The following is a 14,199-nucleotide window of genomic DNA, read 5'->3' on the forward strand; positions in this document are numbered from 1 at the left end:
CTGTGTTCAGGACCTCTCTGACTACCCACACAATTAATATTAGACATTTTGACGGTATAGATTAAGAGATTTTTCAAAGTAAAGTGCAACATTTCTACTGTGGAATACATCATTTCTGGATATTTCAAAGTACAATAAAAACTGTTTGCTCAATAATTCCAGAGTGAGACTGATATGGCTGTGTTCAGGACCTCTCTGACTACCAACACAATTAATATTAGACATTTTGACTGTATAGATTAAGAGATTTTTCAAAGTAAAGTCAAACATGTGCCCAATCAAATCGGTTCATTTCTGGATATTTCAAAGTACTATAAAAATACTTTTCCCAATAATTCCAGAGTGAGACTGATATGGCTGTGTTCAGGACCTCTCTGACTACCCACACAATTAATATTAGACATTTTTACTGTATAGATTAAGAGATTTTTCAAAGTAAAGTCAAACATGTGCCCAATCAAATCGGTTCATTTCTGGATATTTCAAAGTACTATAAAAATACTTTTCCCAATAATTCCAGAGTGAGACTGATATGGCTGTGTTCAGGACCTCTCAAGCTACCCACACAATGAATATTAGACATTTTTACTGTATAGATTAAGAGATTTTTCAAAGTAAAGTCAAACATGTGCCCAATCAAATCGGTTCATTTCTGGATATTTCAAAGTACTATAAAAATACTTTTCCCAATAATTCCAGAGTGAGACTGATATGGCTGTGTTCAGGACCCTTCTGACTACCCACACAATTAATATTAGACATTTTTACTGTATAGATTAAGAGATTTTTCAAAGTAAAGTCAAACATGTGCCCAATCAAATCGGTTCATTTCTGGATATTTCAAAGTACTATAAAAATACTTTTCCCAATAATTCCAGAGTGAGACTGATATGGCTGTGTTCAGGACCTCTCTGACTACCCACACAATTAATATTAGACATTTTGACTGTATAGATTAAGAGATTTTTCAAAGTAAAGTGCAACATTTCTACTGTGGAATACATCATTTCTGGATATCTCAAAGTACTATAAAAATACTTTGCCCAATAATTCCACAGTGAGACTGATATGCTTCTATTCCCACTCCTATGACTAGTCCCTTTTCTTGGAATCTCTAACTGTCCTACCCTCTCTTTCAGCCGCACCCATATGTAAAAATCAATCTTGCCTTAGCGATGTCTTGATTTCAATTTATTGATTGCAGCGTGAAAGACTCTCTTTGTATTTGTTAATTATGTTGAGCATTTTGTTTATTATCTTATCCTTTTATAGGGATAATGCTTAGGTTAGATTGGGGTACCCTTTAACACTACAAATAACATTTGTTTTCCTATGAATTATGCTCTGTTCAATTAGTAGTGTTGTATTTTTATAATATTTTTTGAATTGGCACCAACTGTGGCTCCTTTGCTCCCTTCGAGCTTGATTATTTATCACCATTTCACTATTGCAAAACTTGTAAGTACAGGTAATATATAACAAAATACATACATAACGCCAACAATGGAGGAAAAAAATAATTTTTATAAATAAAACACCGGAGTAGTTGTCAAAAGCTTTGTTCTTTATAACAAGGTAAAACTTTTTTTTATGTAATTTTGTATAAAATGGGAACCTAAAACCTTTATGTAAAAACACAAAACATCACTCAACTGTGTTATTAAAATGAAAAATAAAATTATAAAAACCTAAACGGCCATGATGCTAAATTGTTTAAGGGGCGTAAAGTCCTGATCAACCCCTTCATTTTTAACTTCGTAATTCAGGTGCCATTGTTGGGCCACACCCATCTTCAAACGCGGCCTTCAGTTTGATAAAAAATAAACACCTGTAAAGTTTTGTGACTGCATCGTTCACGGTTGCTATCGGGATGAGAAAATCTGTACACAGAGATAGCAATATAAACACCTGGAGACTTGCACACAGACTCACAAAGTGAAAACAATACCAGTGTTGCTTTTGCAGCTGGTAATACTATGAAAGGCAAAATATGTGTTTTAGGCGACTCTTTCATACACAGACGAAGAAAACAGTGAACATATAAAAAAAAAAGACATAGCACATACTGATTGTGGAATTATTTTTGACACAGACAGCAATTCCAGTCAGCGGTTTGCACATTTTGAATCTGGGCTGTGTCCATCTGGAGGCACTGGGCATGAAACCACCGGCTACATCTGTCACACTGAATCTGTAAAAAATTCAAATTTCCCACCTTTAATACAGACAGAGGTTCATTGCTTAGTAATCATTTCAAATGTTTCACCAAACTAGCAGGCTTTATTCATGTGTACGAGCTTTACCATGCTTTAAACAAATGCTACATTGCTGTTGTTAACAGAAAATTATAAATGTGAAATACAAGGCTGACTTAGCCACCTTTTTATGAAGTCTATGAGAATGACTTCGGCCAGAGACCTTTGTATCATGTAATTCCCCATCTATCTTTACCCTCGTTTCCTGTCATCTCTAAAATGTACAAAATGCACAAACAAACAATGACAAGAGTAAAAGAAATTAAAAACATACCCAGTCAGTGAAGGAAGGCCCTGGACCTGGTGGTTTTGTCGCTGAGCACATGGCACAGTTGTTATCTATGTCAAACACTTAAATACAAATACACATTTTAGACATTGAGTACTAAAATATCACAATATGACTAAAAACACTCCTCACCCACCTGAGGCTTTAAGTATTTGCAGAGCGTAATGTTTACGCTGATGTACCATCTCTGTCTTTGTTGTACCAAATGCAATGTTTGGTATTTTCGGAAAGGCCTCCATGACTGCGTTTGCCATCTAAACAATGACACAATAAGATTAAAGATTAAGATTAAGATCCATTTATTCATCCCAAACACATGCACAGACATGCAAAGGCACACTCATGCAGGTAGGGAAATTTAATCTCTGCTTTTAACCCATCTGGTGCAGGACACACAGAGCAGTGAGCGACCATGTACGGCGCTCGGGGAGCAGATGTTGGGGGAGTAAGGTGCCTTGCTCAGGGGCACTAGACAGGGTAGGGAGACTCTTGGATTTTTGGACAGATCAATCCAGGTTCGTCTTTTGTTGTCTCTCCGTGGAGTCGAACCAGAGACGAACCAGAGACCTTCTCTGCCCATAGTCCAAGTTTCTGCCACTAGACCACCGCCTAAGTTATGTACTTTGGATAATGTTCAAAGTCTGCCAAATGTGGCGGTTGGAAATACTGTAAAACAGATTAAATCCTAAATGCAAAATTTATACAGTTCTTTTGGAAAATCTTAACATTTCAATAAATATTCATCTTACCATGATTACAAGTACCCCACAGCTATCTCCATCCTGCTGCAGTGGGTGTTGCAGAACACCCCCTTTGAATTTGATGTCCACCCAGTCAGTCTTGCTGTGGCAGGTCCTCCTCAGTTTGAAGTATTCACTGTGCGACAATAATTTATGAAAGTATTAATTTACTATATGTACAAACATACACATACAATGTATGTACAATATAAGAAAAAACTCCTCTCCCTCTCTCTCTCTCTCTCTCCCTCTCTCCCTCCCTCCCTCCCTCCTCCTGGTCAGCCTCGTTACAACATAACACCAAAGTGTATCTCCTTAAAGTTGCAACTCAAAGTCAATGTCAATGTCAATGCAACTGCTATCCAATTGATGGTTCCTAAAGATACCTCCCAAGCCATGAAGTTAGTGTTTTGGGTCCAATCATATATTCATGAGCTTAAATCTGTGAGGAGCGCACTGCAGCGCTCTCCAAGGTACTAATCTTGCAGCTGTTAGCAGCTTGGGAGGTATTTATAATCTTTGAACCAATAACTTCCTTGTCTAATAATTGACTTCACCTGTTTCCTAACATATGTATAAGCCCCATTACTGTTTTGTTTACTAAATCTTGTATATTATTTCATGGGAGTACCAGACAAATGCATCACTTACCTCTTTTCTCTTTTCATTTCTTTATTTCTACATAATAGATTGAAGGTTGCCTCGTAACTTAGCTAGAAAGCCTTGTTGGCTGTAGTGTTTTTTGTTTGTTTTTGCAATGACAATTAAACTCCTAACATGCTTCTTCAGCCTCCTGCCTCTTACTCAGTAATCGGGACATGATAAATTGAAGGTGACATGATACAGACCATTGTTATACTCATACCGTGAAAGACTTTTTCTAAACTTTTCAAGAAACCTCAAATATCCGCAATGAATAATCAGCACTCAATGGTTTTGTTCTCAAACCTTGCTTTCAGTAGGAATGTCTTCTGTTCACTCAGCATCAGTGATTACACATGAGTTTGAAAATGGATTTCACTGCTAAGACACCAATATAACACATTCTGATTTCTAATGTTAGACAAGATGAATTTAAAACAAAGCTTTTGCTGGCATTGCTAAACACGTGCCTGTTATTATTTTGAATGTACTGGTGAGCCAGCTGTTACGCTCTCATCAGAAAAGGATGTTGCTTCATACTGTAAGCCTGTTTCTGACCATTGCCTCCTTGATAACGTTCCTTTTACTACCTGTACCAGAATTGTGACATAAATTGACATAATTTATATAGGCTGAATGGTTGAAATTGCGTAAGTACCATATTCTTTTTGCAGCATGGTCTGAGTCTGTCAGCTCTGTGGACCTGCGTGCTGGGTCAACCAAATACACGTTTTTTTCTGCTGCATTGATGTACTGGAAACACATTAAATATCATTCAAAGATTATTCACGACATCCAGAAGAAAATGAAAGACAATCAAGATAAATATAAATATAATCATTACTAACCAGAAGCTTCCAGTGGGAATTGTGTATGTTCACAAAAGACACAATTGCTTTATAGTTGTCAAAGTTGATCTGTAACACATCCAAAAATGAACAACCTGATAAAAACATTTTATATTGAAGTGTTTGTAAATATCCTATAGTTACAACAGATCTGTTGAATTGTATCTGCTTTATCATACTGTACACAAAGTCACACAAACATCCGCTAACATGTGACAGTTATTAAACTTCTGGATGTATCCCCAAAACAAAAACAAGTCACCTTAGACAAAGTGTTCCTCCTGATCTGTTCTCTGTTCCCAAAGAGGATCACACCAGCCGTGTATATATTTTTATAGTACTTTGAGATATCCAGAAATGATGTATTCCACAGTAGAAATGTTGCACTTTACTTTGAAAAATCTCTTAATCTATACAGTCAAAATGTCTAATATTAATTGTGTGGGTAGTCAGAGAGGTCCTGAACACAGCCATATCAGTCTCACTCTGGAATTATTGGGAAAAGTATTTTTATAGTACTTTGAAATATCCAGAAATGATCTATTACACAGTAGAAATGTTGGACTTTACTTTGAAAAATCTCTTAATCTATACAGTCAAAATGTCTAATATTAATTGTGTGGGTAGTCAGAGAGGTCCTGAACACAGTCATATCAGTCTCACTCTGGAATTATTGGGAAAAGTATTTTTATAGTACTTTGAAATATCCAGAAATGATCTATTACACAGTAGAAATGTTGGACTTTACTTTGAAAAATCTCTTAATCTATACAGTCAAAATGTCTAATATTAATTGTGTGGGTAGTCAGAGAGGTCCTGAACACAGTCATATCAGTCTCACTCTGGAATTATTGGGAAAAGTATTTTTATAGTACTTTGAAATATCCAGAAATGATCTATTACACAGTAGAAATGTTGGACTTTACTTTGAAAAATCTCTTAATCTATACAGTCAAAATGTCTAATATTAATTGTGTGGGTAGTCAGAGAGGTCCTGAACACAGTCATATCAGTCTCACTCTGGAATTATTGGGAAAAGTATTTTTATAGTACTTTGAAATATCCAGAAATGATCTATTACACAGTAGAAATGTTGGACTTTACTTTGAAAAATCTCTTACTCTATACAGTCAAAATGTCTAATATTAATTGTGTGGGTAGTCAGAGAGGTCCTGAACACAGCCATATCAGTCTCACTCTGGAATTATTGGGAAAAGTATTTTTATAGTACTTTGAAATATCCAGAAATGAACCGATTTGATTGGGCACATGTTTGACTTTACTTTGAAAAATCTCTTAATCTATACAGTCAAAATGTCTAATATTAATTGTGTTGGTAGTCAGAGAGGTCCTGAACACAGCCATATCAGTCTCACTCTGGAATTATTGAGCAAACAGTTTTTATTGTACTTTGAAATATCCAGAAATGATGTATTCCACAGTAGAAATGTTGCACTTTACTTTGAAAAATCTCTTAATCTATACCGTCAAAATGTCTAATATTAATTGTGTGGGTAGTCAGAGAGGTCCTGAACACAGCCATATCAGTCTCACTCTGGAATTATTGGGAAAAGTATTTTTATAGTACTTTGAAATATCCAGAAATGATCTATTACACAGTAGAAATGTTGGACTTTACTTTGAAAAATCTCTTAATCTATACAGTAAAAATGTCTAATATTAATTGTGTGGGTAGTCAGAGAGGTCCTGAACACAGCCATATCAGTCTCACTTTGGAATTATTAAGCAAACAGTTTTTATTGTACTTTGAAATATCCAGAAATGATGTATTCCACAGTAGAAATGTTGCACTTTACTTTGAAAAATCTCTTAATCTATACAGTCAAAATGTCTAATATTAATTGTGTGGGTAGTCAGAGAGGTCCTGAACACAGTCATATCAGTCTCACTCTGGAATTATTGGGAAAAGTATTTTTATAGTACTTTGAAATATCCAGAAATGATCTATTACACAGTAGAAATGTTGGACTTTACTTTGAAAAATCTCTTAATCTATACAGTAAAAATGTCTAATATTAATTGTGTGGGTAGTCAGAGAGGTCCTGAACACAGCCATATCAGTCTCACTTTGGAATTATTGAGCAAACAGTTTTTATTGTACTTTGAAATATCCAGAAATGATGTATTCCACAGTAGAAATGTTGCACTTTACTTTGAAAAATCTCTTAATCTATACAGTCAAAATGTCTAATATTAATTGTGTGGGTAGTCAGAGAGGTCCTGAACACAGCCATATCAGTCTCACTCTGGAATTATTGGGAAAAGTATTTTATAGTACTTTGAAATATCCAGAAATGATCTATTACACAGTAGAAATGTTGGACTTTACTTTGAAAAATCTCTTAATCTATACAGTCAAAATGTCTAATATTAATTGTGTGGGTAGTCAGAGAGGTCCTGAACACAGTCATATCAGTCTCACTCTGGAATTATTGGGAAAAGTATTTTTTATAGTACTTTGAAATATCCAGAAATGATCTATTACACAGTAGAAATGTTGGACTTTACTTTGAAAAATCTCTTAATCTATACAGTAAAAATGTCTAATATTAATTGTGTGGGTAGTCAGAGAGGTCCTGAACACAGCCATATCAGTCTCACTTTGGAATTATTGAGCAAACAGTTTTTATTGTACTTTGAAATATCCAGAAATGATGTATTCCACAGTAGAAATGTTGCACTTTACTTTGAAAAATCTCTTAATCTATACAGTCAAAATGTCTAATATTAATTGTGTGGGTAGTCAGAGAGGTCCTGAACACAGCCATATCAGTCTCACTCTGGAATTATTGGGAAAAGTATTTTTATAGTACTTTGAAATATCCAGAAATGATCTATTACACAGTAGAAATGTTGGACTTTACTTTGAAAAATCTCTTAATCTATACAGTCAAAATGTCTAATATTAATTGTGTGGGTAGTCAGAGAGGTCCTGAACACAGTCATATCAGTCTCACTCTGGAATTATTGGGAAAAGTATTTTATAGTACTTTGAAATATCCAGAAATGATCTATTACACAGTAGAAATGTTGGACTTTACTTTGAAAAATCTCTTAATCTATACAGTAAAAATGTCTAATATTAATTGTGTGGGTAGTCAGAGAGGTCTTGAACACAGCCATATCAGTCTCACTTTGGAATTATTGAGCAAACAGTTTTTATTGTACTTTGAAATATCCCTGTTCCCGTTCTGGGCGGTTCGGATGCGTTTACCATAAGTATCAGTATATGGGTGCAGTAGAATTTCTGTGTCGGCTGATTTGACCACAGAGACTCGAGTGTCGGCTGGCTTGACCGCAGTGTAAAAAGCCTCACGTTGTTTCAAGTGAGAAGTTGTATTGTTGAATCTCCCAGCAGTGTGGGCTATGTGGTGGATCCATGCTGAATAAATGAATGAAATGTCTGTGAGGTTTCCTTTGCAAGTACGCTTACATATCTTTTTTTAACTCAGCGAATTCTTCTTATATTAAAGAGTTGTAGACATGAACATAGGCTACATTTAAATGGCGACCTAATGAATTGTAGACTGTAGCTTAGGCTTGTAGTCTGACTCCTTTCTAAAAATACTACTCTTGGGTTGTAAACTGAAACGTATTTAGTATGTGTTTTAGTCCATGCAGTGTGTTAGCATGAATGACCAACTACATGGAAAAAAAAAGATTTTAAGCACTTCTCCTTTCACACCCTTTTGCACCTGATGTCATTCAATTTCTTCTTTTTCAGGGGAAGATCTGTGTTCTTCCTTATGTCCTCTGTTACATGTATGCTTATCTCATTGCTGATTTCTTCTTAAAGACATTTATGTATCTGTGCAATTTGTTTTTACAACACTGTTAGGACCCTGTGAATCATTGGGGGCTTTTGTGGATGTGATAAGCCTGGTGCACATAAGTAGCATTCCTGACATCTCCTAATGGAAGGCCCTCCCACATAAATCCAGCTGCAGACTGTCCGTAATCTAATGAACCACTTACTGCTCACATTCAACTGCTGCCAATTCAAAGGTCAAGAGTGAAAGAAAAATGTACTCTGTATAGGTAAAGTCTTTCTTTCTTCCATAAAATTCCAAAGAAAACACGGTCGCACTCACTTCACACATGGACGTATGAATCGCAGATAAATGAATCAGAGTCGTTTTTAAGATAGCTTGCTATATTGTTGTGGGACACCAGTTGTTCTGTTAATGACTTGGCTGATAGTAATTTGCCTTTCTGAAACTGAATGTTCTCGCCGTGGAGTTGCTGATCTGAAGCATAAAATTGCAGTCAAGGGATTTGCTGACAGCTTTATTTCTTCCTCTCAATCATAATGACACATAGAATAGAATATTTCCTTAATAAAGCACTAATAAAGCACTATTTCATATTGCTGTGTTTCAGTAGCTTAGCCCAGTCTTAGATAGGCCTACAATTAATATTTTGTCTTGAACTTGAAACGCAATCATATGACTATAGTAACTCTGTAAGTCACTCTCCTGGTATGGTCTATTTCTCACATCTAACTGTAATCTCGTTGCTATGTGTGACTTTGTCATGGCGACTGCAGAGAATTGGAGACATCTTAAAACTCTCATGGGACTGCTCACAGTACTTACTCTGCCTTCAAAATATCCTGAAAATAATGGGATACACAAGCTGAAGTCTAGTGTCTGAAGTCTGAAGTTTAAATTTGGATTGTACACACAGTGGTCCAGGGGGGTAGTTGTATTAGTGCTTTATGTGAAACAGCTCTATTAACTTGGCTTCTTTATTCATTATTAGGGTTGACCATATCTCTGAATCTTCCTTTAGTATATGTGGTGAAAAATGCACAATATTTATTTAATGTCAACAGTTTTTTTTCTTTCAATAGTTTTACTTCAATGAAAAGGTAAGATTTTTGTGAATATTTTGAGTGAAAGACCAAGAGGATAAACAGCAAAGACATATTTTTTTATAGCCTGTTTAGCCTGCCAATAATTGTGGAGGGCACTGTAGATCATTTTTAAGCATTCTTAAGTTTTGTTGAAGGAATTATACAGGTTGATGTATTGGGTTAGTTAGTGGATGCTTGTCTGCTGCTTAGTCTTGGGTCTTGGGGTGTAAAACAGTAATGTCACGTAATGTATTTAGCATGTGGTATAAACAAGGGAAAAAGGGAAACTTCAGGATTTTTCAAATGGACCCTATTTTTGAGATCTTTTTGGGTCCAAAGTTGTTCTATGGACAAAACCGATACCAACTAACCAAAACCGGTCCAGTATTGAGTTACAATGCTAAAACTGGCAACCGCAAAAATGGCTATTCAATGGAATCCTATGGAGCAAGTATGCACTTAAACCGCTTGTTTTAGCCAGTGACAGGCTCAGAAATGTTATCCGTTCGACTACTGGCAATGAGTGGGGTGCTACGTCAGAGACCAGAAGAAGAGAATGGTAAAATACTGACTGCAAACTACTGTCATTCTTTAGACAGTATCAATATTATTACAGGGTTGTGTGAGTGTGAGGGTTAGAGTATATGATATATTTGTCTTACTGGGAAAACACAGATAGAAAATGGGGGCTTGGGTCAAAGCAAGATAAACTTGTTAAATACTTAAAAATCCACAGAACCCAACCAGAAAGCAGTAGCAGTCACATGAGGTGGAGGAGTTTGACCTGGCTGTTGGCCTTTTTCAGTTTGGCTGAGGTTATATTGGTAATGAATTATTAACATCGGGCTAATGTCACGCATCTTATTTGTTCCGACCATTTACGATGATGATACATACTAACTGAAGGAATCTTGTATCATAGAATGAAAATAATCTGGTATTGATGTGTCTTTCTAAAGCATTTATACACATTCTTGGCATTGACATTGCGTCATGTCTATCTTTTTTCAGGGAGTGACTTGTGGTGTAATGAACAGGAAAATGCAAAATGTCAAAAGTTAAATTCATGGATTAGTACTTTCTGTTCTCACAGACGCTTGCATTAAACACAGGATCAGTATCGTACAACTTTGTGTACTTGACACATCTTCACCCTCTTCCGTTTTTCCATTTGACCATATTGGTGTTTGTTAGGCTGAGTTCTGTGTCAGTGCAAAAAAAGTCCACTAAAAAACAAGTGGAACCATTTCACATTCTGACTGGCATAGCAAAACCCATCATTCCTGAGGTGTAATGGAACATGTTTCTCTGGCTATGCATTCTCTTTTATGACGTTTGGATCAAGCTTAGCCTGAGCAAGCCAAATGCGCCCGTCTCCTCGAGAGTCAGTGCCAGCACATTGTAAATGTTTGTAAAGTTGGCACATGTACATGTACGAGGAAATGCGAAGAAAGAGAGCGCTGCGCCTAGGAGAGGTGTTTTAATTACATCAATTGGGTCTGTGGAGCCTTTCTGCTATATGATAGTTGACAGTCTAAACATGTGTTTAGACACCCTGCTCCCTGGATTGGGGAATGAGAGTGTGTGTGTGTGTGTGTGTGTGTGTGTGTGAAAGAAATCTCTGCTGGTCCTCTGGGTCATGGGGAAGGAGTTCTCTGAGCTAGCGGCAGTAATATATCCTCTGTGGAAAACCACTAATAATGTAATGAAGGCAACTGCTCTTAGGCTAACTGAATTATTAGCCCAGGCACTCAAAAGTGCACCATAAGGCCATGATTGGTATCCTCACTGATGCCAACAGGGCTTTAAGATGAAAGATGCTGGGCACTGAAACACCATGCAAATATCTACCTGGACAAAATAGTGAAGGGAACAAGAATTTATGTGGTGTGTGTGATGCAATTGGATCTCCGAAACCAGCTGTGGAGGTGTAAGAGGGTGCTTGATCCAAGCAAAACTTGCAATATTTCCACTTACTTGGAGTACATCATGTTTACTTCATTAATGTTGTGGATGACAGCGTTGCATGCTGCACACATTATAATGGTTGATCACTGTGACGGACCGAGCCTCGGTTGCTGACAAAATGTGTGGGTTTGGCCCAAAAAGCTCAGAGACAGAGTGAGGGTTCAAATATAAAGGTTTAATAGGGTTCAAAATACCCAGGAGAACTGCTAAGCCTCTCAAATAAACAGAGGACAAAGATCAACAGTCTCCATCAAGATCACCTGCTCAGCCTCTAAATGGGGTAGAGGACAATATGCAGCAGCAGAAAAGCTCTATTAAAAATACCTGCTAAGCCTCTAAATGATGTAGACAAAAATCAGCAGTCAAAACAAAAGGTCCACATACCTGCACATACTTGACTAGACTCTACTAAATGAACAAGACAGAACAATGAACATATATACACCTGGCGGCCAGCACCATTTCTACACCCAGGGGTAGACACAAATACCCAAATCATACAACAATGACAAAACAAACCCTGACACATAAACATAGCACTTCCGCACTATCAAACAAAGAAATAACCATGTAATAAATAAATACATAATGTCCCACAGGTTTGTAAAATCATCTTACTCAAGTGGTATGGCCTAGACCATTTGTAGTGTCCCCTCCGCTAGTATAGGCAATTAGCAGTTCCATGAGGTGGATCCAAGTGTAATCAGTGGTCTGAGTGTTTGTGTGTGCGTGTGTGCGAACCATGTCTGTTTGGGTGCGCTAGTGGTTGCAAAGATTGGGGAGAAGTGTGCAGTTCATGTGCGGTCGAACCACGACCGTCACAACCACACAGCTGATCATTGTCCTGCAATTATTTGTTTTTAAGACTTGTGACTAGTGTGGCCGTTAGAGACTTGTGACTAGTTATCTCTAAGTTCTAATCCATGCATTTGTAGTTATTTGCAGAATTTACACTTCTAATTAAGTGCATTACAACTGAATTGTTCAATAGCATAAAACATGATATATACCATTGTGATATATGACACATAGATGTCATGATAATATATCACATACATCTCAAAAGCCACTCTGTCTCAGTCTAATGATCTCCTCTATGGACAACACACTCCGTCACAACAATCACGCACACACACACACTATATGGCTGTTCTGTATGTGCACTTTGGCCCACTAGTGCTCTGGGCTGCCTGTGGAACATTTTCATAGCAGAAAAGTCTAAAGCCATGCTGATGCTGATGCTGATGCTGATGCTGTCATTGAGATTGGTCTGTCTCTTCCCTTGCTTTGCACACAACTCTCTGCTAGGAACAATCTACCCTGTTTTAGCTCAAGAAAGGAAAGGTGAGAGGCAGGTGGAGAGAAATGGAGAGAGAGGGGGGGGGGAGACATATATCAGAGGGAGAAATCACCTCTCTTTGCCATCTTAACATTCTAGCCCATGCTTCTCTCTCTCTCATGCTCACCCATGCTAACGTCCCTGCGAGATGTCACCTCTATGCAGTGCTTAACACAGTGGAGGGTTTAAATTAGAAGGATCTCTCTGAAACTTCATACACTGGCATTCGCGGAGGTGGATTTAACAGCTCTTCCAGTTTCACTTCTGGTGTCTTTTGCTATTTTGTCAAACACATGCCCTCTGAAGAGGACAATTCAGTTTATCTACAAATCTAAATAGAAAAGATGACTAAAGCCTGAGTCTATTTATTATGTGGTTAATAGACTACTCTAATGGCGTGATTTTGTTTATAGCGCAAGGATGCTAAAATATTTAAGCAGCAGATTTGTGGGACTGCCCATTAGATATTATACTTGGTGAAAAGTATGACAGCTCTTTTTTGTAGCAACATTGCCATAATATTCTGTAGTTTTAATGATTTAAGGTTGAAAATGTCCTGACAATCAGTATGTGAATGATCAGCACCTGGGTTAAATGAAGGACAGCTGATTAAAGTCGAATTCAACCTCACTGGTGTGTAGTGCGGTGTTTTAGTGATTTCAGGCCTTCTGGCCTATGTTGTTGTAGAGAGCCATTTTGGAACATTGTACGGCCTCAGTGAACGATTATGTAATCCCCCACTGTTGTTCCATTCCTATACTATTACAAGACTTGAATTGGGTTAATAGTTTTCATTTGCCCTATGTGGAGATTAACAAATGCAGTCATTACGTTGCATAATAGAATGCCATTGTCTCTGTATCACCATGTTATTATGTATGGCTATTTCTAGAAAAAAAATCTCAATATCAGTAAATGAAAAAAACATTCTGAGGCTTATGGCTGAAATAGTAATGTGGTAACATATTTGACTGTAAATGTCAAAAGATTTTGTATGACTGCTAAATGGTTTATTTTGCTTAAATGCTGGCTTGGCTAAACATGGATTTTTAGATAGGTGCTTAGGTAGGGCGTAGAGCGGTGAACTCTCTTTCCTTTCTCCAAATGAGAGCTGTACGCTTACAGCATGAATGATCTTCCTTCATGTGCTATTACATGCTAGGATCAATCTTTATGATAATCACATTTCTTCACTCATCATACCAAAAGAAACCCACTGTCAGATGGGAGCAGCAGTCTCTT

General features: G+C 37.1%; 1 protein-coding gene across 1 annotated transcript in view; it reads right to left on the reverse strand.

Annotated features, from left to right (window-relative positions):
• The window catches only part of cdk7 (cyclin-dependent kinase 7), a 6,088-nt gene extending 2,136 nt beyond the window's left edge, over positions 1-3,952 (reverse strand). Inside the window, exons 1-4 of the mRNA XM_042708175.1 lie at positions 3,936-3,952; positions 3,294-3,420; positions 2,747-2,798; positions 2,530-2,606 (exon numbers count right to left, since the gene is read on the reverse strand). Coding sequence (XP_042564109.1) covers positions 2,530-2,606; positions 2,747-2,798; positions 3,294-3,420; positions 3,936-3,952 — 273 coding nt within the window. The remainder of the gene's footprint in view (positions 1-2,529; positions 2,607-2,746; positions 2,799-3,293; positions 3,421-3,935) is intronic.
• Between the last annotated feature and the right edge of the window lie 10,247 nt (positions 3,953-14,199).

This window comes from Clupea harengus, chromosome 7, assembly GCF_900700415.2.
Source record: "Clupea harengus chromosome 7, Ch_v2.0.2, whole genome shotgun sequence".
Lineage (NCBI taxonomy): Eukaryota > Metazoa > Chordata > Actinopteri > Clupeiformes > Clupeidae > Clupea > Clupea harengus.